Below are 27,765 nucleotides of genomic sequence, written 5' to 3' on the forward strand. Positions count from 1 at the left end.
ATTTTTAATATTTATGTTAAATAGTACCAGAAGTTAAAAATAAGTACATGTATGCATTTCATCCTTTTTTCCCTCACTTCATGTGCATTCAGATATCCTACAATTTTGTATGACTCATGTGTTTTACTCACTCTTCTGCAAGTGGTTCTGGGTTTAAACACTGATGTGAAGAAGGTGCCTTCTGGAGTAATATGTGTTAATTCAAATTTGATGTGGTATAATCGTGTAACACTTTTGGGTGATTACATGTTGAACTGCAGTGCTGGGCTGTCTGCCAGGTTAAACAACTATTTGCTCACAGTGGGATGGGAGAGAGAATTCAAAAAGGTGAAAGTGCAAGAAATGGTGGGTAGAGATATGGACAGTTTAATAAGAGAGAGGAATAATGATAATAAAAGAAGTTATGCACAGTGCAGTTGCTCACCACCAGCTAGCCAGTGCTTAGCCAGACCCAGAGCTGAGCTTCTGAACAAAAAACAAAAAAAAAAAGTTAAAACTTGAGTTTATTTTGTAGTTTTCTGTGCCTTCTTCCTTAAGACTTTGACGCATGATCAATCTATTCTAGAGGAAAAAAATCAATGCTTCTCCTTTCTTTATTTTTTGTAAAGAAAGCTCAGAAAACCTGGGAATAACGGTAACAGATGAGAACTATGTCCTCTATTTCACACTAGTTTCTTCCCAGATCAGTTAGAAAGAAAACACTGTCCACCCATCAAACATAAATGTATTTTTCTTTACATGGGTAAAGTGGCAATGCACAGTTCTCTGTATGAATTACATGAATTCATTTATTATGGCTGCTGTTGATTTTAAAGCAAGACTGTGTTAAAAAAAATACAAGTAATGTTACCATTTTATTTAAATATTTCCCATTTCATATAGAAGTCTCATTATAGCAAGTCAAAATGAGCTGACTGTTAGTAATATGTTCTTAACATCTTTCCATATTATTTCATATTGGTGGGGTGTCTTCAGTGAAAATATCAGCTCTACGTTGGTGTTTTTCAGGTGTGGATTTTTTAAACAGAGTGTATAGATTTTTCTTAAATGTTTTATCTAGCAGAAGGGTTATAACTGGATCTATACTACTCCTAGAAACACACAGACAGGTAAGGAAATTTTTAATTTCTACCAGATAGTTTATCCTTGAACAGTCTTCTTCTGGGAGCAATACGTAAAATATGGGCCTGAAAATATGATATGGAAGAAAGCAGACAGTTAAAATGATCTGGATGACAAGAATATTTCTTTTCACCGTTCTGTAAATCATTTGGTTTTGTCCAATGTGGGTGTTTTTTTGTATTTTACTCAGGTGTCTGGTGAGGGAATAGTATGATAACAAAACAGTCAGAAAAAATAGAAAAAAACAAGCAGTAGCAAAGGAAGCTGCAGTCTTCGCAGTAACTTCACCAATTTCTACCTTCATGTTGTAACACGTGCGAAATATTTGTCCCCTCCTTGCCCGAGCATCATATGTGATAGCTGTTACCGTTACGCACAACACAATAAGCCATATAGAGATACAAAAATATTTAGCGAACTTTGGCTGACGAAACTTCTGAAGTCCCCGTTTGTACAAGTTTTTTGTAACTGCTTGGGAGTGTCGTGCATCATTATTTTTCTTCAGCGTTGCATACTGACTTAAAGCGATTGTACATAAAATCGTGATTGTGACATACATGCAGACGTGCATGACGATAGTTCCGAGGTGATACGCTACTCTGCATACATCAGAGCCATATGTCCATTTGTGCCCTTTTGCAAAATAGCTAGCCAGAAAAGGCATGGTGCTACATACGAGTAAATTAGCAGTGATGAGATTTACCAGATAAATGCACTGTGTTCTTTTTGTGGATGCTTGTCTTGAAAACACCCAGGCAGCGAGAATATTCCCAAAACTGCCAGTAATAAATAGGAAACAGTAGATGACTGGTAGAGCTACAGTAGTAGCTATCGATGGATGAAGAAGACATGTTGAATTTTTCATTTATGCCAAATCTTCTTGAATAGATGGTGAGAGCTGAAACACAATTAAAGGAATTATTCTTCTCTAATGTGCATCTAATATCTCTTTTTCTTTCCTCTTATTTTAACTTTTTGACTTTTTCTCCACTGCTTTTCATTGTTACCAATTCGTAATTGTTTTCTGTGGTTATCATTTTCAGTTTGCACGAGGTTACTGTTCTTTTACTGAGAGATTTTTGGAAATAAAAAGAGCAAAGCTGACTTATGTTTAAAAAAAAATTAATGTGCTTAGAATCTAATAAAATAAATGAGGAAACAGAAGGTTGAAGCTAGGGTCTGAAATTTACTTCTATGGTCTTAAGTTATTTCTCAATACTGAGAATACAAGAACACTTGTCACCTACTTTGGAAACCACTTTGGACTATTTCAAGTTAAATAAGCAAAATAAATACAAAGCATTTCAGTATTTGCAGAAATGCACAGGAGTATCTCTTACCTACATTTAAGTAAGAATTAAACTGTACATAATTCTGGAAGCTAGTTGGATGCTTTTTTTTTCTTTCTTTCTTTCTTTTTCCTTTTTTCTTCTTTTTTTGCTGATGATAGTATCTAATTTACTTACTTTGGGCTCTAATCTTAGGTATACATTATGCATAAATGATGTAGTCATGAGCATGTGAGATGATTGCTGAAAACTGTGATATATATCCAAGTTTAGTTTTCAGTTTATTCTGTACTTCTAGACTGAAAGCAAGAAATCAATTCTAGTTGGTGTTTAAAGCTCTGTAGAATGGCTGCATATAAAAATGAGTCTTTGACTTACTAACCTATGGTGAAGAGAGATTATCATGTTGTACAGGTGAAAGTTCAATAAAGTGCAACTTAGCTTTTACTGCATATAAAAGCACATGGAAAAAAAATAACATTTCAAAGTCACAGATTCATAAAAAAAAATTTTAAACAGCCATAAGCAAATGAATTCAAATGCCTAAGAGGATTCTTTGTAACTATTATAAAATACACAGGCACCAAGTAGATTACATTATAAAAAAATGTAAAAGTTATATTTAAAAATATGCTATGAGCCATGATTGGCAATTTGTAAATTAAGCCCAATTTTTTTGTAGTTGTTGAATATTTACCTAAGTCCCATATATATCGCTGAACCAAAATATATTAAATTATTTTATTACTGTGAGTTACATTCACAAAATAATGTTTGAACTCGATCCTTTAGACATCTAATGATTATTTTTATGTGAATGTTTTGAAGAAAAGAAGTAGCACTTTTAAACTTACCTATGCAAACTGCAAGCGTCTTCCTTTGGAGAGGGAATTTTTGTCCAATGTCCTTTTTATCTTTACACCGATGCAGTGAAAAAGATGATATTTAAATCTGAAAAATACAGTTAAGAAAAATGCCTTTGTGGCATAAGTAGGTTTTCAGAATGTGCCTTTTTTTCTTTTACAGTGTCAAAAGGCAGGTAGACACTTAAAGTTCACACCAAAAGATGTTTTCTGTGCAAAAAGTTTTTGAAATTAGGCCAGGATGTGACTCCATTAGAGATTTTAAAAGAATGCAAGATAAATGTGGAAGAACGATTCTAACAGTCCTTTGGCCATGTAATTATTTCACAGAAATACTTAAAATACTTTTAGGGCGTGGAGTTCTTGTTACTATCACGCTCTTTGAGACTGCCCACTTCCCAGAATGGAAAAAAATGAAGTTCGTATTTTGTAGATGAGAACTTTCACTGCTGTGTAATTGTTCTTCAGATCACAGAAGATCTGCAATCTGCAATATGCAATAACGATAATGACGTATCCATGTCTGCCCTCCTGTCAGTGACCAAATGAACACATCATGTATGTCCAGTCAGATCATGCATTCCATGGAAGGAGTTTATAGCTGATGCATTCTAAGCTTGCTAACCATTCAGGGGAAACTGATTTGGCTTGTTTCCAAGAAATAGGGTGTTTAAATGTAAGTCATCCAAAAGGCTGTTAGCCAGGACAGTTTCCTTCCTCCAGAAGAAAAGTTTGATCACAGTTCAGTCAAATTCTGCTTAGGTCTGCAGAACATAAAACAACTGAATTTACCTCTGTGCGTGATACACCTGTGGTTGTCAGATATGGCTTTTCAGAAGCAGTAAGTTCCTCTATGAGAATGGAGGAGGTCCCATATTTTATGCACTTTTAGTATTGTTGTGTAAGTTTTGCTTTGCATTTAAGGACTTGCAGTGAGAATACACTTTAGGGGTCTTCAATGGGTTTAATTGTTCAGTCTCACTGATTTTATTTATGTTGCTGTAAAATGATAGACATGTATTCTGTCCACCTTTTTAGGTTAGACAATTCATGTCATTTAAAAGTAAGTTTAAGTGAAGGAAGCTTGCTTGGAATATTAGTAATTAGTTTGTAGTGCTGTGATTCCTTTGCATGCATTTTAATTTTTGTTCTCTGTTAAGCTTTACCTTCTTTTTCTTCTTTTTCTGTTTGAATAAATAGCTATATTAAAATCTGCCCTAATAGAAGGATTCTAATAGTAATTAAATGTCTAATAGTCTCTTACAGAGTCTTAGAAATCCATGTTTCTATATTGTTCCATCCAATTTTAGACACAAGAAAATTTGCTAAGTGGAGACCGTGGTTTTATGCTAAAAAATGTTGTGAGCAATTTCAGTTAGCAGTTACTTTTGTTGTTATTCAACTGGTTATTACCTGTAGCCTTTTGTATTTGTAGTTCAATTACCATAATTCTTTCTATGTGAGGAAATTATGCTATCTTTTTTCTGAGTTACTGTATAATGGATTAATATACTGAATTATAATCTATCAGACTTCATTTTGTAACTGATTAGTGAGATGGGCAACGAATGAATGGGACATTATGAGTAAACAAACAAACAAAAAAAGTAATTGGTTCCAAGCATCCTCACAATTCTTGTACACTATTTCCATTTGCCTGACCTACAAATGGCTTATTTTATCTAATGCATATTTGATGATATGCAAACAGTACACATGCATCTCTTAGGCAATTCACTAAGTTCTTCATAATGATCTTCATGTACTCTCTTCCCTTCACTTATTTATATTTCTAGCCCCCTTAAACCATGATTATTATACTTGTTTCTAGATTTTATATACTAACAAACAATGTGTGCTGCCTTTTTTTACTGTATGCAAACAACCTATTTTGTGGCTCAAAATCACAAAAAAAAAAAAAAAAAAAAGGAAATTCACAGTGGGTAAGCTATTTCAGTTAGCCATTTATAACTCGTACCTAACTGTATTATATAGTACAGCCACAGGCAAGTGATCCACACGAAAACCACCTGGCCACTGCCTCTCCCTTCCACCTGCTTGAGATGACAGAAGACAGCCCAGTTAACCTCATATCTCCTCTTGCCTTTCTCAACTTGTGTGAATATCTGGGCTGTTCCTGCCAGGCAACAGAGTGTATTGTGGATTGGCAGCAGCTGCTCCTTACAGGATGGAAGAGGGCAGCAGTCCATTTACCTGTGGCTCTTGTGGCTGTCCTGATTCTCTATCCCATGGAAGGCCCAGGAGATGCACTCAGCCTTGTTACTTGACGGAAGAAAGGCAACTTTTAGGATAGGGTGCATAAAAGTGGATGCACCTAGATAGGGCCACTATGGATGCTAAGGCTGAACTATACTAAATAAATGTGTAACATGTTAAATATGCATCAACCTTTAACGTGAGATTTAATTTCCAGTACTTGGAATTTGATCTATTACATAGGTGTCCAATGTGCTATTTTAATATTTTTGTAGCCCTCTTTTTAATGTTCAAATAAAAATACAAAAAGAACAAGCATAGTTTTGTTGATTATATATGTGAAGTATATTTCGTATTTTATATGCAGCCCTATATAATTCCTCTTCACTCAGTGCAGCCAGGCAAGCCAAAAAGTTAGAAACTCCTTACTGTATGGTATTTAATATCAGGATAAGTCTCTAAAATGCATCGACTACTGCAAACATGCAATTCATGTCTTCTTTCTAAAAAAGTTTACCATATAGCTTAGTTAGAACTTTGACTTCTGATTCCAGTTTTTTTTATTTGTTTAATCATCAGAATTGAAAGCTCATTGGCTGTATAAACTTCTAAGAGAGATGCAATTCATTTTCAGTTGATGTATAGATCTGGGAGAGTTGTTGCAGGCTGTCAGGTGAAGTCTCTGGTGACTGGAAAAAGGGAAACGTCACTCCCATTTTTACGAAGGGTAGAAAAGTCATCTAGTGAGCCTCAATGTCATCTACCTGGACTTCTACAAGACCGCTGTCAGGGTCCCACACCACATCCTTATCTCTAAACTGGAAAGGTAGAGATTTGAAGGGTGGACTACTCAGTGGTTAAATATTTGGTTGGATGGTTGCAGCAAGAGGATTGTGGTCAACAGATCTATGTCCAGGTAGAGGCCAGTGATGAATGGTGTCCCTCAGGGGTCCATCTTGGGACCTGTGCTCTTCAACGTCTTTATCAACAACCTAGACAGAGGGATTGAGTGCACCTTGAGCAAGTTTGCAGGTGACACCAAGCTGAGTGTGTAGTTCACAACAGAAGGGAGGGATGCTATCCAGAGAGACCTGGACAAGCTTGAAACGTGGGCCCACGTTGAACTGAATGAGGTTCAACTAGTCCAAGTGCAGGGTGCTGCACCTTAGTAGGGTAATCCCAGATACGTATACAATCTTGAAGAACTCGCTGAAAGCAGTCCTATGGAGAAGGACTCTGGGATCCTGGTGAACAAAAAGCTGGGCATGAGCCAGCAGTGTGTTCTTGCAGCCCACAAGGCCAACTGTGTCCTGGGCTGCATGGATGGCCAGCAGGAAGAGATGGGAAGTGATTGTCCCCCTCTGCTCTACTCTCATAAAGCCCCACCTCGAGTGCAGCATCAAGGCCTGGGGCCCTCAGCACAAGAAGGATGTGAAGCTGTTGGAGTGGGTACAGAGGAGGCCATGAAGATGATGGGAGGGCTGGAGCACTTAACCTGCAAAGAAAGACTGAGGAAGCTGGCCTTGTTCAGCCTGGAGAAGGCTCTGGGGAGACCTCATCATACGTATTTATATACCTCAATATATATATTTATGAGAGCAGCTCTGAAAATAATGCCTCTTATTGTGTTAGTTCACAAGGTCAAAGGCAGATGTTGGTCTTATAGCAGTAGGGGTTGAACCTTCCTGCCAGTATCCCATTCCATTTTGTTACCATGTGACAGATGGCAGCAAAGGGGCAGTGACTCAATGGCGTCTGACATGGAAGTGCAGATGAAGCAAAGGTGTGTCACTGAATTCCTCCATGCCGATAAAATTGTACCCATTGACATTCATTGATGCTTGCTGAATATTTATGGAGGCCTAACAGTAGATGTGAACAGAACGAGACAGTGGGTTGGTGCTTCTCAGCAGTAGTGACAGAGGTGTGAGAAATCCAGTCACGTTCTTGACAGCCATGCAGATTTTTTCAAGCACGATATTCAGGGTCTTGTTCATTGCTGGCAAAAAATGCATAGCTAATGGTGATAACTATTTTGAAAAATAGTGTTTTGTAGCTGAGAATTTTTCTCTATCAAGTAGTGTTACTGTGCTTTTTGTATCTCATAGTTTCCATGGAAATAAATAGGAGACATTACTTTTGGAACAGCGTATTTAATATTGTGAGAAATACTGACTAAATCAAAGTTCTCTAAATTCATGTTTAAATCTACTCAGCTTGAGCCAAGTACTATGCTGAATCAGTGAATATAAAATAGATGGCAGATTTAAATTTGGTCTTTGTTAGACGGTCTTTTTTGCTGTTCATTGATGATTTATTTTCAGCAGCTTTAGAATTGCCATTATAGTTCAGCAGAATAGGTCCAGAATTGTAGTTCTTATACTGTTTGATGAATTGTGAGAATATGCAATACAACTGGCATTTCTAGGATCCTTTGTGATACAGAAAAGGGATAATACTGCACCCATACCTTCAGCTATTTGGTTATCATTAAATAAGAACGTTTATGTGCTCTGAGTAGTTGTTTTGCATAGAAAATCACTAACTATACAGTACCTTTTAAACTGGAAAACATAGCTTACAGTTGACCAAAAAAATCATCCTTCCATATTCTTAGACTTCAGGACTTAAGCACTAAAAACTTCGAAATTTTTCCCTGATGAAATACTCTGTGCAGCCTCCAGAGGTCTCTTTTACTATTCTTGATTTTCAAAAATCGGTGACTGTTTATTGGTCATGATAATTTTTACTTTGATTTTCCAAAAACAGTTTTTAACATGAGAACTGTACTGATCGTTGTTGATAAAGAGGAAGCTTTCTCTGTGGTTTTCTTTCACTATGCTGTAACTCATGTATTTTCAAGTTAAATGTTTATATAAGAGCTTTTTAGCTTTCGTATGAGGCTCTTAAGCTTTTGAGAAAATGCAAAAGTACTAAAGCAAAAATAAAAATCTGAAGTATGGCGATAAAGGCAAAATTGATGCACAAAAGGTAGATTTTCTTGATTACAAATTGGAAAGCTTTGTCTCTAAAATGAATTTCTTGCTGATAAGGAACATTGTTAGGTCCCCTGTCAAGTATTTTCATCAGACTTTTAATGTTTTGTTGACAATACGCATGTAGAAATTTTTTTTGTGTAAGAAACAATGGGTATGTTTTCCTTTCAAAAGCACACAGTCATCTATATCTGTGGTTTGAAATATTCTGAAGTAGCTGACCTTGCTTTTTAATAGGTGCAAAGATGTACTAACCATCTCTGTATGCAAACTTAAAGGAACAAGTACTCATCATTTACAGCAAAAAGCAAGATAATCTCTGAGGGCAGCATGAAGCACGATGTACCTTTCTGGTGTACATTAAGTAATTGATTCAGCTTACAAAAATATAAGCTTAGAAGTAAACACTAGCACTTTTTTCGTCTTCATTTTTATCTCATTTTCAGTTGTTTGATACACAGCCATTCCTCTTCTATTCATATTCTTATATCTATGCTTAACACTCTTAACAATGGAGTCTGAATGTTAAGGCTTCTTTCATCTTCATCCTTTCCCCTCAACTATTCCCACCCTCATGAAGTCTGAACAACTTCTGTACATGGACTTTCCTATCTATTAATATTTACAAGCTGTGAGTGGTTACAGCTCTGTAGCACCTTCTCTGTTTTCTTGGATTCCCTTGGCAGGGTGCCCTCAGTAATAGGGAATATTTCTGAGATGGAAAAACGGCTGGCAGAAGATTCTCAGCCTTACAGAGAATATGTTTAAAATACATTTAAAACATTGGTTTATTTTTCCTTGTATGCTTTATTTATGCAGTGCAACTGAACTCCTTCTACCCACCCTGATTCTGCATGTGATTTCAGAGAGAGCATTAAATTAAGATGTTCACACACATATATATTTTCCAGTTCCAGAATAATGTGACACTTATTTATCAGTAATGTATGACTCAGTAACGTGAGTTAATTTCTCTCTTGTGGTTTCATTGACCGATATTGTGGAAGAGGTTGTTTAATTAAGGTTTTCAGATTTGGGCTATAATTTTCTTATCTAGTAGAAGATGCCAACTTGCAAGTCCCAAAGGTAAAAGAGTGAGTTTCAGTTTAGAAATAAAAATTGGTTATTCAAGTCAGATACAATTGAATATGCTAATAATTAAAGTTATTAGCTTGTTTCTGGCATGCAGTTTTGTTTCGTGGCTTATGCTATTCAGAGTCTTTAAAGTGTGTATGGTACAAATACAACATCACAATCAGATTTACTACTTGCCATGAGAAGGAAAATGAAGAGGATGGAGCCTGGATTATTTAGCAAGTCTCTTTTAGTATTTTATGTCAAAATTCAGTTGAAGTTTCAATACATTACTGTATTTGGCCCTCCTATCACTTAGGAAGCATTACTAAGATGAGAAGTAACAAACGTAGTAACACTACTGAAGTGACTAATGATAGGATCACCTGAAATGTCACATAGTAATTTTCAGCAGATCTCGCAGGAGTTTCAAGATTCTTTGCACTTCATTATAATGGCTTGCAGTGCTGTCCATGTACCCTCAGAAGCTGGTAAAATTGATTTCAGAAAAAAAGAAAAAGAAAAAAAAAAGATTAAATATTGAAACATCACAGTAAAAGTGCCTGTGTTTGGAGTTTGTTCAGTCGTAATTCTTTCCTACATGACAACACTGTCTAGTTTCAGATCCTGTTCTGAGCCAGTTGATGCTTCAGGCCTTTGACGTCTTGAAGCACTGATTTGCACACTTGTGAAAATCTGTCATGAATTATTTTTGCTTATTTTGTTGGTGATTTTGTTGTTGTTGTTGTTGTTGTTGTTGTAACTGCTATTCCTTTATTATCAGACTCGGACAAAGAGCATACAGTTAGTTATTACTGTTTCCCCTTTTACACACCATACCTGGTGTTACGGACCTACTGTGTCCTCTTTCAGTTTCTGAGCTCAAGCATTTATTTCTTTTATGTATTCTGCATAGAAACTGTACCATATAAATTATGGAATATAGCAATGATGGCTTCTCAGGTTTTTTCTCCTAATTTTAACAGTGACTTCGCTCTTTTATTGCTGTTGAACAGAATTGGTATCATACCCCTTTTTTAGGGTTGACTACCTTGAATATTTGTGTATTGCTTAAAAACTTTGTCATCTCCTTAGTCTCATTCATTCCAGATAGTACTCAACATAATTGTAAATGAATCTATTTGGATATCCTTGGGTAATGTCCTGAAGGAAAAAAAAAAAATGTGTATTTTTAAAGTTTTATTTCCACTTCTTAACTAGTTCCAAAATAAGAAATAACATCTAACTTTCTGAGTTCTTTAGGATCTTTTGTAAATGATCTTGCTAGAGTCCGTGTACAACATTATCCCCTTTATCCTGATGCTTCTCAAGTCTACTGGAGAGCTCCTCTGCTGGCTCCTCTGTAACAGCACTGCTAGAGCTGATTTTATGGTAGATGTTTTTTCTCAAACAAATGTATTCACTTTTCCCTGGGCACCTTCTCTACCCAAGTTTGCCTAATTTTATATGTCTTTGTAGGTGCTGCAATTGCCTAATGTAAACACTAAACTGTAGCTTCTGAAATCTCATTCAAGTTTTGAATCACATATGCTTTTCATTCCTTATGCCAGAGGTTAATTAAAGTGAAGAAGTATGTAATGTAGTATGTGGTCCAGGGGACTGTGTTACTCTTTGATGTTACTTCTAAATTTTATTCATTTTTTTAAATCATCTGTTGATATTATACATGGCTTTTGGTGCTCCTTCTCTACAATATCTAAAGAATGTAAAGTTTATAACTAGCTTCTATAAAATCAGAATATTTTGCTGTATAAATAAAAATCTGCACATTTTGTGACAGATTAGGTATAAAGCCATATGACCTATTAGAGAAGTTAGTGGTAATCATATTAATATAAAAGTCTTTGAGTTAACCTGAGCAATATGCTTGTTATGTGTTAAGTGTAATAGAATCTTCTTTTGCAGAGATAGTGTCTAACATCTAGTATCTAATTAGTTCATCTTTCTGGTTTCTTGTGCTAGGCATGTAAATTACTCTCAGTATAAGTGTGTGTTTGCATGTCTTCTGGTCTTAACAAGCTCCACTTTCAGCTCTCCTGTTTTAAACAATCTTACTGTTCAAAATTTTACTTTGCGCCTGAATCCATAAACCTATAAGTAGACTAGATGACTGATCCTGACCAAAGAACAGAGCTGATGCTTCCAGTGTTCACAATAGCTAATTTTTCTGTTCTGCTGTGTATGCTCAGTTTTGTCCTTGTTGAAATACTTTGTGTAGCTGAAGTCACCAAATTTGTTGCTCAGAGTTTGAAGGAAATACTAGCTAGCTGAAAATACGCATGTCATCTCTCCTTCACAAATTTCTAACCAGTTTCTAACCAGTGCTTAACATTACTTCAAGTACTCAACCTTGACATTCATTAAAACATTGAAAATATAATAAAGGGCTTGAATAATAAAGGAGGCTTGATTATTTTGGTTTTTATATTTAATGAAGCAAATCTTCAGTAATTATAACTGAATCAATGGCAGCTGTGTTCTACACCTCATTTTTGAGCCAGATATGTTGCTAAATTCCCAAGTATTTCCTTGCAAAAAATAGTTCTGTAAATACAGTTCAATGCTGATCTCTTGGAAGCCTCTTAAAGCAGACAGTACATAAAGTCTTTAATGATTCATGTAGCTCTTTTGAATAGGACACATTACTTCTGCAAAATGCATCTGTTTACAAATTGCTCATACTAACATCTGTATACAAGACTCCTTACATAGGCTCAAACCACTTTGTGGACATCTCCCCAAAGACTTAGTGTTCTAGGTTAGTCCCACAGAAGGTGCCTGAGATAACTTGAAGGAAGTTTCCTGTTTTGTTTTCTTGGATAAACAAAAGTGAAGTACTTCTGAAAAGTTGCTTCTCATTTTCACAAACAGAAGTAAGACTTCTCATTTTGTAATGGGAAGAACAAAACGAGATTAATATCCATTCAGTATTGTATTCGGTGCATCTTAAGCTGATGTCCTAAAGTGACACTGAGAGAAGCTGTTATCTGTTTACTTGATTAAGTCAAACTTCTTCTTTACAGAACTTGAATGCGGAGTGGTAGTAGAAAATCTCTCTTGCATATATTGTCCAAATTTTATTTCTGAAGTACTTTCCAGAGTCACACTTGAATCTCTATGAATTCTTCTACAAATAAGTTGTAAGACAGTCTTACGGACGCTACTGGACATTAGGAAATACATAACTGGGTCTAAGCAGCTGTTAAAGGATGAAAATATGAGCATAACCTCATTGCATGTGTGAATTATTCCCTTCCAGTAACAAGATGGATTTTGTAACTGTGATGTAATGTAGACAAATCGAAACATGTGGTATGGAACAAAACATACGGTGAAAATAATGAGTACAATGAAGGAATTCCTTGCTGTCTGGTTGTATTTTACTGCATTGGGAAAATTAGCTCTTTTCCTTGAAATTTTCAGTAGATTCTTGGCAATTTTAACATAGGAAAGTATCAAAAGGAGAAAAACTGTCCAAAAAATGATGACAGTAATATAATTTAAAATTGCTTCTGTCATTGCGTTCTTTTTATGCCGATAATGAAAGCACGAGGTAGAATTGCTGACCTCACTCCTGAAGAGAGGTGGTACAACTACTAATGAAAATCCTGTTAGTGCAACTGCCCACACAATGCAACAAATATGTATACTTCGGGTAGTAGTTAACATCTTGGGTCGTTTCACAGATTTATTTATTTTACGTGACGATCTAGGCTAATTAGTCCCAACAGTACTATGCTAATGTACATATTCATGTAAAATAGAGTTCCTACAATTTTGCATAAAATCCATCCAAACATCCATTTGTTGTTGGAAATGTGGTACAGTATTCGGAAGGGAAGACAGAAGATCAGCAAAAGGTCTGCGATGGCTACGTTTAGCAAGTAAACTTGGATGGAATTCCTTTTCTGGTGAATGCACAGGAATGCAAACAGGGCTATAATATTTCCAATCAATCCAAAGAAAAAAATAAGAAAGTAAAAAATTGTGATAGCAAGTGACAATGCATTGTCTTCTAAGTCACAGCTTGCATTATCTTGAATTTCTGATGCATTCGTGGGTTGATAAGTTTGGTTACCCCAAGAAGCTTTCTTGTATGGAAGAGTGGTCAGTAGATCAGCTGAAGGTGCAGCCATTTGTGAGGATTTTCTTAGCTGTTCTGTCAGGATGCGAAGAAAAATTGTAAATATTAAGTCACCACAGGAATACTGTTACACTTTATTGCCTACAGAGCTGAGTCAGCACTATTATATTAGTTTCTTTTTATTATTTGTATCATTGTGTAAAGTAAGGTATTTTTTCCTTTTGTGGAATGTTTGTAAATCAAGATTTACAAGGAAAACTGATATTAGCAAGGAAACTGATATTAGCTTGAAAATTACATTAATCCGGTAACAGATTGTTTTCAGGTTTTCCCTTGTTTTCATAAAGTTTTTAATGTCACTGAGTTTTTACTGTCACCAGTAAGGTATAATCTGGGAGATAAAAATCAGCTTTGACTAATGAAAGAAACCAAAAGCAAAGTCTTAATCAGCATAGCAGAACAGCAGTTAGCTGTTTAGAGAGGTAGTTAACAACCAACTATTAGCAATATGTTTTTCTCCTTAAGTTTATATGCCATAGTGTTAAAAGATTATGTAAATAAGTTTATTTCAATATTTTTTTTAGAGAGACAAGCTAATATTCCCCTAATCTGAAAAGAAAATCATTTTTGGTGTTCTAAATGTAGCTCTCCAGCAACAATAACAAGGAGAAAAAAAAAACATTCCAGGTCTTAAAAATGTCTGATATGGGTAAGGCGGTAAAAATTGCAAAGTTTTAGATAAGAGGCTTAGTAAAAAGTGATGTACATACAGAATCTGAATTATTGAGAGGATATTAATAATAAAGTATTATAACATCTCATGTTGGATGATCTTAAAGTTACATTAGATGTGGGCAGTATGTTCCAGTTTTACAAGTACAACTGTCTTTTCATTTTAGCCATTTATTATGGTATGGGCTAAAAGTAATTATAAAAACTTTATCTGATTAAAAAAATATGGTAACTCCAAATACGCATTGAAACCTCTCTACTATTTTAAATTTTATGTTTATGTTGCTTTTTTGTAAAAAATGTTTCACATCATGAATTGCATGATCAGTAACATTTAGGTGAATGAGGGCTGGAAAAAAATCAGTTACATTGCAGATACTTCAAAAACACAACTTTAAACTATCCTAAATTTTGTCATCTGAAAGTAGGAATGCATACTTAAACTGAGAAATATTTAATTACATGCCAATTAATTACAAAGGTCATTAGCACCTTTGTAACTAAAAGAAATTTTCATAAGAATTTGTTTTATCATATCTTAAGTATAAAAGAAGCCACTTACCATTTGTGTTTTAAGAACTTCTGCTGATTTTGAAAACCACTGCTGAAGAGAGGGAGGAGTAACGTATATGCATGTCCTCTTATTAGAAAGCTGGAGTGCCAGCTCCTCTATGAAAGCTTGAGAATCAGCTGACGCAGTGCAATTAGCTACAAGAGGAAGTTTTAACTAGTGTTGCAAGTATTTTTTAAAGATATTTTTAAGTAGCAAAACCCAACTTACTGGAAAGTTTGACTTTGGTGTTAGCTTGGACTTTGCTGGTTATATCGTAAACTTTTACTGAATAGGAGATTGGGATTTTTTTTTCATAGAAACTTTGTTTCTTGTGACCAACTTCAGCGTTTTCCTTTTTGGTAAACAATTGTCCTATGCTACATCTTGATACTGGCATGAAAGTAGTATCACTTCTTCAAGATTCGTGCATAGAGTGAAGCAAAATGAATACCACATTGAAGTGGCACATTTTTGTTACCCAGGTGCAGCTCTCATCCATCTTGTTCAAAGTGAGAAATCTGAGGTTGATTTTTTTTCACTTAAACTAGCGGTGGTGATACATAGGTCACTCTGAAAGTAATGCCTCCTGTTTATTTGCATGAAAATCACATCAAAGAAAACAATAACACTATTTGATAGAGAAAATTCTCAGCTACAAAACACTATTTTTCAACATACAACCATTAGCTATGCATTTTTTGTCAGCAATGAACAAGAGCCTGCATGCCACGCTTGGGAAAATCTACAGCTGTGGAGGTGACCTGCTGGTGGCTGTCACTACTGCTGACAGTGCTACTATCACTGTCTCACTGTGCTCACATCCACTGTTTGGTCTCCATAAAAGTCAATGGATGTCAATGGGTACAATCTTTTTTTGCATGCAGAAATTCACCTTTGCTTCATCTTCACTTCCATGTCAGATGTCGCTGTGTCAGACTCCCCCTCTGCTGCCATCTGTCACATGGCAACAAAATGGAGCTGAATGGAACTGAGAGGAGGTTCAGCCTTTACCATCATTCTTCCCATATCCAGCTCTGATGTCATGGGCCGACATAATAAAACAGGAGGCATTACTTTTGGAGCAGCTTAACAGTTTCAGTAAGGCAGAAATAAAATACTCAGAGATAATACCACCTGGTAATACTGTTTAAAGTAGGATATGGGAGATTTAAAATTACATTTTTAAAATGCAAATTTAAAAATTGGTTCTGGAAATCCCATTATGAGATAGCATAAATTTAATAACTGAGGAATATTATCCTGACGGTATTTTCCTTAGTATTTGAAATGAGAGTGTCCATGTTAACATTCTTAACTTATCATCTGTCTGAGAATCAAGCTTGTTTAGGACTCTGCAAATTTCTTTTGGACTTTTAAAAGGGATTGAAGTTGATGTCACTATGTTGTCATAATTTCATTCTGATATTTAATAGGACCAGAAGCATTGGGAAGATTTAGATTTGTTCATGCATTTTCTATCAGGTATTTACAGTCATGTCACAAAATCTGAGTGCTTAGCTATAACAACAAATGAATGTTAAGGAAGCATCAAAGGTAACAGTGAATACATAGCTTAGACTTTGGGTAAGATAAGGTTTCATAGACTTCTAATACATAATGATAATTACAAATTTCAAAAGTCTGAGTATTAGCTGTAGGTATTTTACAAAATGGTCATCAACCTAAATTAAAACCATAAAGTACAGGTAATGCAGAAAGAAATTGTTTATGGATTCCTCCACAGCTTAATTGGTTGATCATGCAGCGAGGTTGTAATTTTCCTGTTCCAGAGTTGAGCACTTTAGTTATGTTACTCCCCCCAAACCTTAGATCATCTCTGTAGTGAGCAGCTGAATTCTTTCAGGTTCTTTGTGGAAGGACGAGTATAAAAGAAAACTAAACTTAGGGCAGTACATACTTACCTTCTTAGAGAACAAAGACAAATCTGAAGATAGAGGGTAACCTATTTGAAGTTCCTTGTTTTGCAATGTTAGCAGTAACATTTTCTCAAGAAGTAGTGTACAGACAGATTTGACATCCTTTTAAATAACAGAGCTGACTGTGCAAATGGAGACTCTCTGTAAACGTAGGAAGTCATTCTACATTAATTGCTGCATTAAGTTCTGTATTTTATTTTTAAGTAGACTCTCACATCAGTCACCAGTCTTCCAAATAATGCTATTATTGTATTTTTATATGTTGCATCTTAATATAATTACTGGAAAAAATATGGATGACTTTGCATGGAATGCAGTTAGATACCTAAGCAGTTTATCCTGCAACCCACAGGAAATATCGCAGCAGTGTAGTTTCTATGCAGCTGGAAAGTGATCTCCTACTGTCGTTGGGGCTCAGAGTGTTAAGAATAAGATCACACGCACTGTGTCATAGGGCAGGATGTATCTACTGAAGAACTAGAACAGTGTAAAGCATAAGAGTGAAATAAAGAGTGAAAATAAAAACTAGTATCAAGAAAGAAAATTTCAACATTCATTATTTCCATGTTGTTGTGATTTTACTTTGTGTTCCCTATGAGTTCTGTTAAGTCCTGAAATGTTCTTGCTATACCTAGGACAAGTAAAAAGGAGGCCAGTGGAGAAAGAATCATAGAATCATAGAATCACAAGGTTGGAAAGGACCTGCAAGATCATCTAGTCCAACCATCCTTCCATTACCATTGCTACCACAAGCTACTCAACCATAATGAAGTTTAGTGAGAGGATCTCATTCCAAAAATATTACAAATTAAGAATTTATTAAAAAAAAAGTAATAATAACTTCTGTTAGCAAGTTTTTGAAAGTAAATCCTAAGGTGCCAATTGTACTATTCAAATAATATAATAATTTGCTTTTTTATTGTTGTTTTCAGCCACATTGTGTACTGCTTGCCTCAAAGGAGAATTCAGCCCCGGTAAAGCTTGGTGGCTTCGGGGTAGCAATTCAATTAGGAGAATCTGGACTAGTTGCTGGAGGTAAGAAATTGTCCTTCAAACGTATATAATATTACAGAAATTTTACTGCAGAGTTCTGTGCTTCCAACATAGCCTGGGCTGCAAAACAAGGACTCAAAAATACTTTGCTAACAATATATGTACACAAGTATCTAAACTGCAAGAACGTACTACACTGTGTGTACATATACTGAGTTGTAGAACTGTCTAAATGTTTCTCAGCAACAGTTTACACTGTTTTGATCAAAATGAAATTGAAAAATGCAAATTTTTTTTTCATTTTGATACAGTCCTTGGCAGAGTTAGTCCATGCTTGACAAAGCACACAACATAAAATGCCATCAAGATTGAAACGTGTGTCAAAGCAATTGACTGAAGATTTAGTACAGTATCCTTAATGCTCCCATATGTTTTTAGGCATTTTCTGTCAGAATACTATACTCTGATTGGTAGCAAAATCTTACGAGCTTTCACATGTGATTCTTTCTATGTTTTACTATTTCATTGTAATTATTGCATAAGACACCAATATCTTGATAATGTATATTTTTTGACTGTGTGTTTTGTTTTCTGTGAATTTTATTTCCTCTAGCTACCTTCCATATTGTTCCAGACAATAGGGTTGTGCTCTAATCAGCCTGCACAGATGAAGACCCAATCAGTTTTCTGGTGTTTTCATTGCCAGAGTAGGAGACCACAACAAAAGATTTCACTAACTTTGGGTGTTGGTTTTTTTTTTCTTCAAAAGGGAGTAACTTCCTCTCAGAATGTCTCAGTATCTTCTTCAAAAACTCACATTTTCTTACCTAAACACTTAAAAGATCTTTGACAATTTAGCTTTCTATGATTTTTTTTTTTTAATAAAGAGCAAATCCAGTTTAAGCATACCAACATCTTCCACACTCTTCCAATAATTACCAATACCTGGATATTTCTTATTACCTACAGTCCTAGATAAGTCTTTTTTGAAGAAAATACCTTTAGAGGCTGTTGTTTTTTTTTCCTAAGTGAGCTAATTTCTTTCTTTGCTCTTCCTGTTTCTCAGATGATACTTCAACCATTGCTTTTTTTCAATGATAGTTCCTACCATTTTGTTTATGATTCCCTCATTTTTCTTCTTCGTTCTCACTGAACAACTTTTTCATTTTTTTTAGTTTCAGCTACTCTTTTGGAGCTAATCAGTTACATTGAACTTACTTTCAGACTCCTAGCTGTCTTACCAGAAACCTGAAGTTCAATTTAGAAAAAAGTCCTGCATTTTGCCCGGAATTCATCATGTCCTTTCCTTCCTTTTCTGCAACCCCATTCATCATTCATGTACTCAACTGTCTTATAGTTGTCAGTGCTGGCCTGGTCCTTCCTTTCCCATGTAAATGTTTTCATTCCTTTATAGTTCAGTTTGCAGTACTTACAGAAGCTTTTTTTTTTTTTTTTCCGTAAGCCTCATCAGTATGATATTTCTGTGTGCTTATCTTTTATGCCTGATTTGTCTCAATCTCTTCCTTATCAGTCTGCCTTCATATTATTTTTTCCTCTCTCTCAACTGTCATTTCCAGTTTGTAGTCTTTTCAGTTGTACTTGTTATCTTCACCTTCAAATTCATCTAACTTTCAGGGTTACCTAGAGAATTTGCACTTTATTTATATACCATACAATATTTTAATTCTACTACATGTTTCGAGTTCTCTCCTTAACAGACTCCTTATCTCTTTCTTCTGATCTTTCAATCGAGTCTTTGTACTTCAAACTACATTTGGCAGTTCTTTTCCTTTCCAGAGTATTAGAAACTTCCTATACAGCACTTGCAAGATTTTATTTCTGCAACTGCACAGTAATGTCCTATATGTATTATAGAAAGATTAATGGTACTGCCTTTATGGGGCTATAGGTTTCTTGTAACAGATTGTTTATCAGTGTAGTTGTTTAAGTTATTGCTATGCCCTACATACAAATTCTGTTTTATAGTAAGTATAATAAAAAAGTTAGATGCTACTCATTTGTTCATTTTCTCCTGAATGAAATAGAAACCTTCCTTATAGAGAGTCTTGTAAAAAGTATAATAACCAATCTATTTATGTTCACGTTCTTTTTCTTATTTTTAGTTTAAAAATAAAACTGCTTCTCCTTAACATATTCAATTATTTCCCCTCCAGCATGGCAATTCCCATATTCACTGGTTATTTTCAGCCGTATCACATCAAAAAATAAATTCTTACTTAAACAAAAGCTATTATGAGATTAAACTTCTCTTACTGTCCTTAAAAACCATGATACTCCTAAGCTGTTTTGGTTTTCATTGTACTGTAAAACTTTTATGGTACTGTCTTGTAGATGCTGGAAATGCAATGTTTGCTTACCTTTCTGTATCCACTATGTATTACTACAATATCTTAGCAGGATATATTCCTTATTGGTATGAATTCCTAAGTAGATGATCTGATGTTCAAGAAGAGAAATGCTTGGAGTAGTTTATCTTTCAAGACAGAGTAAGATAGATTTCCTTTTAAAAAAGCAGATCCGCATTGAAAGTAGCATGGCTCTAGTGAAGTTCAACTTCCCTTACTCTTGCATACAAAACCCAGCCACTCTAAAAAGCTCTTCTATTTCAGTGGTGGTCACTCTGTTTTTTTGCTAGTATTTTTGCCTAAAATAGGAGCTGCTGTATCTAAAATATTCAGAGGTTACCAGTGCTTTAATTTTTTTGTTTCTTACTTCCATGCATTTGCATTTGTGCCTATTTTTTTTTTACTTACCTTTTTATATTGATGTACCTGTGCCTGACGAGATTGTGTGTAGCCCAGGACAGCACACAATAAGATGGAATTTGCTCCCTTGGTTTTTGCCAGGCATACCTTCTAGGGTCAGCTTTTGCTTTATTTATGAGTGTGGAATTTTTTGAACTTAACAAAACACAGCTTTTTCCAGTATATATAAATCTTGGGAAAAAAAATAAGAAAAAGATTTGAGGATTTTTCTAATAAAGTAAGTTCTGGGAATTGAAAGTAGACTAGTCTCAATCTTTTAACCTATGTGGAAGATCAGGTTGTGCTGTTTAGAAGTATAATTACTGTGTTCTTTCAAGCAGAGGGTTATTTTACAGAAGCCTAAATTTAACTCCCAGTAACAAAATAAGACATCATATAGATGTCATTAATGAAAATGTCTAGAATAGATTTTAGGAACATTATAATTAAACAGCTAACAACCCAGTGGAGTTTATTTTTAAGAGACCTTAATTATTACTAAGCACGAAAAAATTGATGTAGCTGGAACTCATTTTCCATAAGACCAAAAGGAAAAATGTAAGGAAATACTTTACTGTTCCTCTGTGTATCCCCATAAGCTGCAGTGCGATGAACAGAAACTGTCATCTTCTGAGTACAGGAAATTGTTTTCATGAATTATCAGTTTCTGAAGGCCACTTTTTCTTGAAGTTCTTATGATCAGCTGTAGAAAAATTTGCTGAAGTTTATTCATTTGAAGCGTTCGAGTAGACACTTAAAAATGGAAGTCTGCCTGTATGCACAACAGTTAAAGATTTGTAAGTGTAAATGTAAGATTTGTAAGGAATTTGTAAGTGAAACTCTTCTAAATGACAGGTTGTTGACATTAAGCAGTCCATGTTTTCATAGCTATAATGCTTTTTGGATGCTAATTGGAGTATTGGAACCTGAGAGGTTAGTGTTTTAGTAGAGCAATCTCATAATTTCAGTCTTCTTCCTTGGACATTTTTTCTTTCAGAATATGACATAAATTATCACAATATTTTCTTAAGTAAATGTGATGGCGTCCAACTTAGCAAATATTATTATCTTAGTCTCAGAATTATTAGGTAGTATATGGTATAAAAGTCTGAAGAATCTTCAGTGGTGCCCATGCAAGGACAAAAGGCAATGAGCACTAACTTGAATACAGGAGGCTCCATCTCAACATCAGTACATCTGTGCTGTCCAGGTGGTGGGTTATTGGCACAGGTTGCTCAGTGAGGCTCTGGAGTTTCGTCTATGGAAATCTCCAGAAGCCACTTTTGGGGGTTATGAGCAACCTGCTCTGGGTGTCCCTGCTTGATTAGGAATTGGAGCAGATGGACACAAAAGGGCTTTTCCAGCCAGTGAATAAAAAGCTGTTGAATCCACAACTGCTATTTCCTTCACTTAGCACAAAATAACTGTATATAGACCTAAATGCTATGAGGTTCTGTGCTAGCTGTTAAGTTTTCTTTATCAATGAATAGTTGACCTATTTTATGTTTTCTCTTAGCAGCAAAATGTCACTGTTGATCCAGTCCAGTATTTATTTTTGGTTACTATTAGTTAGCTAAATTTCTTCAGAATTCTTAATTCTTAAGTTCAATTAATAACTTTAAAATTTATTAATAGAAGTACAGCACACAAATACCAAGTGTTCTTGGTTCTTTGTAAGCTGGCCTTCTACTCCAAAAGTTACTACTAAAATGGCAAAGAAAGGCATTACTGTAAATTCCCCTGCAAATAAGACCATGGAATTTGGGGAAATAATGTAAAGAAAATAATGTGAAATAATTTTCTCAGTGATTTTCTAAATACCAGTTTAAAATTGTATTTTTTTTATTTTTCTGATATTGTCCAGCCTTTTTTTTTTCTTTTTCATCAGTGTCTGAATTATGCAGCAAATCTTTTTTCTAAGGACAAGTAAATGTTTCTAAACTGAGGTCGTATACTAGTATTCTTTCGCTCAAATGAAAGTATTTCATTCTTCTGCAAAGCAAGAACGCTATTTCACTATTTTTTTATTTTTAATGAAAACTATTGACCCTCTTCAAAGCTTTGCCTCTGATAGAATTTGTTTTATTTAAAAGCTACAATTGAAGTTTACTGCCTCAGAAATTCCTCTTCACATCTGGGTTGATTTGAGAGAGCTTAGAGGAGGCTAATGTGTTTAAAAGTCAGCTTAGATTTAATTCCCCCATGATAGTTTTATACCTGAAAAGGCCAGTGAATCTATTATTATAATTTTTCTGGATATCATGTGATCTTTGCTTGTCACTAATGTCCAGGTGCCCAATTGTCTGATAATACATCTTTTAAAATACATTTTCTTCTGACAGTCTTCTGTGCTGAGGCTGAATTGCCTTGTTTTTTAATTTTCCCCATCTTTTCCATGCACCTGCTTTAAACATCTCTATTGTCTGGAGTAATGTGGAAAGGAATTAAAAGTAATAAAGTATGATCTATCTAATGTTGTCTGTGATTCTTTGATTCCTTCCACATTATTCTGGACATCCCAGTCTTTTAGAAACTTCTTAATTTAAGAACATATTCTTATTACACTATTGTGAGAGGTCAGATGGTGATGTTTATTAGTACCTCACATTTTTTTCCTAAAAATTATTTGTTCCAGTTGTTTCCTTATACATCGTTCAGATACTACTGCTGTTGAAAGACTCTTCTTCTGATATCTTGGTCATCAATCCCCTGCCTTAGGGATGACAAAATCTGATTGGGTCTCTCTATATGCTCTTCTTCTTGTGGAAAGCATAGCCCTATTGTCTGGAATAATATGGAAAGAGTCATAGAAACTAAAATTATCAAAGGTAAGTCAAAATTTATCTTTAGTGCTTGTGAATAATATCACATTGACCACAACTGAAGACTGAAGCTCTTTATCCACAGGAAAAAAAAATCAACTGAATTAGCAGTTTTACAAATTTCCACAATGCCAATATGCCTCAAAACTGGTAGACAAAAAAGACACTTGTGTGCAGAAGTAAGATATGTAATGGCTGTGCCTGTTCAGGCATTAAGCAAATAAGCTTTATGCAAATAAAGTTATTTTTCATGGGGAGTTTTTAGAATACATTCATGGGTTTTCTTACATCTAGAATAAAGGAAAGTATATTTAAATAAAGAGAAAATTACATTGCTTATTGTTCTGTCTCAGTTTATTTCCAAAAAGATGGAAAGCTACTGCAAAAACACACACAAAAAAAGCACAATTTTCTAAAATCTTACACTGGATTTTGTGTAAGATACAAACTTTCTACTTAATAACTATCAGCACAAGTGGTATGTGTTTTAAAGAGCATTTAGAAGCCATGATTTTTGCAAACTTTGTTGTCTCTAAATTTTGTTTATCCTGTTACTGTCCTGTAGTTGCAAAACAAGAAGGATCATATGTATTTGAGTTCATGTGTGCACTCAAATTTGCTGAGCAAAGTGCAATAATACTTGCCCAGATACTTTTCTAAAATAACTTCAAGATCACCATTTCCTCTTCTGATGAAACCAGCAGTAAGTCGTGAGGATAGCAGGTGCCCCAGAAATGATCTTAGCTTTTTTAATAGTTTCTAATGTATCTTCTCACATATATTTTTTCATTTTACAGGAGAATATTGAGGTTTAGTAGTACTGATTTTTCAGCATTCTGTGAAGTAGGTTCATTTAAATCTGGTTACAGCAAAGTCTGTTGGGTTCTTACAAAGATGTGTAAGATACTGCTTGTTACTTTACTAGTCTGGTGATTCTGCTTAACATCAAGCTGTGCGTTAAAATTAATTTGTATGATATAGTGGTTTTGCACCAGGGAAGCAAAGATCCTGTTCTGCTACCCAAGGTTCGAAATTCTTAACTTCCAAGGGAGGAAAAAGTAGATTTGGGATGATCTCTTATCTCTAACTTTTAAGTTTGTTGGACTTTGTAAGAGCTGTTCGGTATTAAGTAACGTGTAGCTTCACATTCTAGTGGCATACTCTGAATGGGCATCAGATAAAGATCAGAAAAAAATAGGAAACTTGGAATTCCAAAAGGTTGTGATTTGTCCAGTGTCGCATAGAAAATGGATCTCAAGAAGCTGTTGCACTTCTCTTGTTTTGTTAGAAAAATATATGGAAAAAATCATAATGTGGTGAATAATGAACAGTGCTGACAGTGGATGGGAACAGCATAAAAATGCTTGCATGTTACGTTTTGTCTGCAGTTTTGATATGTGTAAATTTGCAAGCTGTTTGCTTATGGTTGATATTCAGTAGTTCAGAAGTACTTTTGTATTTCTTAGCACTGTAGTCAGGAAGAGAAGTAAAGGAGAAAGGAAGTTTATCCGCTGTCAAGACACCACTTTCAAACTTTAGGGAAGGTGATTAATGCTCAATTTGAAATAAGTATCCTGCTCTACATATATTTATGAGTACATTTGAATAATGAAGGATTTTTCTTGCTAATGAATTTCTGCAAAGTAATTTTAACTTGAAACATTTTACTAAGGAGAAAAGTAAGCCAAAAACATGCACTTTTGACAGTATCTCGACAGTTTAAATTACTTATTTTGTGCAGCCCATGATTAATTCAGGCAAAACGATGCTTAATATTTGAGAACAGAAAATGAACAGATAAAAAGGAGCAGGCTGTATCTTTGACTCACATTAAGAGATTCAACTTATTTTTCCCCATTTCATCAGCATTCTGTGCATCAAAAATAGCATAACCCAGCATAGTGGGTTGGCCTCAGCTAAGGGCTAACCTCCTTGAGGTCCATCATTTCTGCCTCTCTTTCCTCTGCTCCCTTTTCCCCAGTTCAAGCGTGGGAACTTCCTACAGGCTGCAGTCTTCCCAAATGAGCCTGCTCCTGTGTGGGTTCTCCATGGGTTGCAGCATGGGTAGCTGCTCCACTGTGATCTTTTCCACAGGCTGAAAAGGAAACTTCTACCACAACACCTGGAGATCATCCTCCCCTTCTCCTCTGACCTTGGTGGCCGCAAGGCTATTTTTCACATGTTTTCCCTCATACATTACACTGTTGTGCAGCATATTTTCTTGAATGTGCTTTCCCAGAGGCTCTGCCAACTTGACTGACAACCTTGGCTTCATCCAGCAGAGTCTCCATTTGGAGCAGGCTGCAGGCAGCCACATCCAGCATGGGGGCAATTACTGCTGCTTCTCTCAGAAGCCATCCCTGCCATCCTCTGCTGCTAGAACCTCACACCAGCACCCAGTAATGTATTATATAGCTCATTAGCACGTGTTGCTGCAAAATAGGAAGCACGGGAGAAAATGTAGGGCCAGTAGCTGTTTGCCAAGGACACATTTCCTCGGAACAAGTTGTTCTGTTGTTAGGCCTTCTGTCAGTAGGCCTGTTGTACAAATGCCATCAGACAGAAACATTGGCTATATATTCAGGTTCAGGTTCACTTCTCTGATAGTACACAGTCATTTTTATAGACGTGTTCATCCCTGCAACTGTTGCTTCCTTATAACAGAAAAATGGTCCCATGCTGAGATTGCATACATGTTAAATCAACTTAGATATCACTTGGAATTTAGGCTTATTAGTTTCATTGGCTACTTGATCCAGACAGCTCTATGTCTGAAGATTAGATCTCTAGCTCTGAAGATCAATGCCTCTTTCAAATAGGTTTGTTTGTCCTTGTGATATCTTTCTGTTTTGTTTTGAATAATCACTTTTCTCTTGACCTCCTAGATTTCACGACAGCGATTAGAAAGCCTAATAGCTTCAGAGTATATATATATATATATATTCCCATTCTTAAAAAAAAAGATTTTAACAGCAGCTTTATTACCACTAGTGTTTGCTTTTTTGCAATGCATAAGAATGGTTACACCTGCTCCACAATTGCAGATGGATATATCTGAACCCAAATGCCAGGAAGTTTACTACTAAAATAAACAAGTCTTGGGTAAGCCAGGCTGCCTTGTGGTCTTGCATGATGCCTTTGATATACAAAATTTTCAGACTGTGGTATGCATACCACTAACGTCACATGAGTATCTACTATATGCAGATACTTTCAACAGGCAGCTGTTGCTTTCTTTGTACATAAGTTGCCTCATACAGAGGTTGAAATTCTGATACACCAATGATGGGAAAAGACTTAAGAAACTCTTGTAGCTAGAAAATTATAGGCTCGTGGAAAGAAAGAATATAGAGTTCTCAGCATATTTAAGCATCTTAAGCATACCGTTTTTCCTTTTCATTCCCTTCCCTGTCCTCAAGTATCCAAAAGAGAGAGGCTTTGGACCATCCAGGCAGATAATTTTTCTCCTTTATTTGTGAACTTCAAGAATTGTCTTTGAAGTTTATCAGTTAGGCTAGTACATTGCGTTATAACTAGTAAGAATTATTTTTTTTTCATTTCTGTTATTGAATGGTCAAATCACTAATTGTCCAAAGTCTGTCTTGTTCATCAGCATCAGTGATGACCTAATCATTCAAAATGTAATGCCTGCACTTTTGCAAATATTTTGCTGTGAAATTTCAGAATGGGAAATATTTATGAGGAGAGATAAAATGTTTATTGCTTTTCTTTGTTTTAATGTGTAATACAGCAATTGAATGAAGTCATTCTAATCACTTTATCCACTCAAAAGATTAGTTGATATTAAATATGTTTTTTTTTTCCATGGGTGTACATTCTGTGCCAATCAAAAAGCAGAAGTGGCCAGGTATTTTTAGTGTGTGGCAATCATTGAAAGCACTAGTTGAAACACATTAGCATTATCTTTTTATCTGTAGGAAGATCCTGTCTGTTGCAAATAAATTAACAGCATCTTGCACTCATGTTGAAAATGTCAGTAGACTGGCTAAAGTCTGGGCAGATTAGCAGTGCTAAAGAAAGCATGGCCTTGCCTGGCAGAGGCAGCTTTTCCAAATAAACTGTGTAGGTTAGAATTATTCATTTTCTGTATATGTTCCCTCTGGATAAGTAATTCCTGTTCCAAGATTGTCCAACAGAAATTTTTACATTCATATGTCATGTTCCACTTGAGAATTTTAGTGCTTTTATGTAGATGTTGTTTCACATTTTCTGAGATAGGATAGACTATTATTCAATTTGTAAATGAGTAAACCAAGCGAAAGAAAACTTAGCAATG

The 27,765-nt window shown here is 35.3% G+C and overlaps 3 protein-coding genes across 11 annotated transcripts in view; 1 reads left to right on the top strand and 2 right to left on the bottom strand.

Moving 5' to 3' along the window:
* GPR82 (G protein-coupled receptor 82) lies at positions 1-3,675 on the bottom strand. The gene is made up of 2 exons (XM_010724577.3): positions 3,266-3,675; positions 1-2,020 (listed from the first exon to the last, which is right to left on the bottom strand). The coding sequence occupies exon 2, from the start codon at positions 1,985-1,987 to the stop codon at positions 953-955; it is 1,035 nt and encodes a 344-aa protein (XP_010722879.1). The 5' UTR covers positions 1,988-2,020; positions 3,266-3,675; the 3' UTR covers positions 1-952.
* Positions 1-27,765, top strand: part of CASK (calcium/calmodulin dependent serine protein kinase) — a 184,110-nt gene that overhangs the window by 83,964 nt on the left and 72,381 nt on the right. For 8 of the 9 annotated variants that reach the window (XM_010724674.3, XM_010724648.3, XM_010724660.3 and 5 more), the window contains exon 6: positions 17,821-17,923. In XM_010724674.3, the coding sequence (XP_010722976.1) occupies positions 17,821-17,923 (103 nt within the window). Of the gene's footprint in view, positions 1-17,820; positions 17,924-23,327; positions 23,475-27,765 lie in introns of those variants that run through there. The other variant, XM_019621384.2, reaches the window with a different exon arrangement.
* Positions 11,996-15,071, bottom strand: GPR34 (G protein-coupled receptor 34). The gene is given in 3 exon segments (XM_003202990.4): positions 11,996-13,283; positions 13,286-13,741; positions 14,961-15,071. Coding segments are annotated over 2 exon segments (1,143 nt in total). The 5' UTR covers positions 13,719-13,741; positions 14,961-15,071; the 3' UTR covers positions 11,996-12,573.

This window comes from Meleagris gallopavo, chromosome 1 (genome assembly GCF_000146605.3).
Source record: "Meleagris gallopavo isolate NT-WF06-2002-E0010 breed Aviagen turkey brand Nicholas breeding stock chromosome 1, Turkey_5.1, whole genome shotgun sequence".
Taxonomy (NCBI): domain Eukaryota; kingdom Metazoa; phylum Chordata; class Aves; order Galliformes; family Phasianidae; genus Meleagris; species Meleagris gallopavo.

Excerpts from the sequence above, each read along its gene's own strand:
- GPR82 (XM_010724577.3), bottom strand. The coding sequence starts at position 1,987 with ATGAAAAATTCAACATGTCTTCTTCATCCATCGATAGCTACTACTGTA.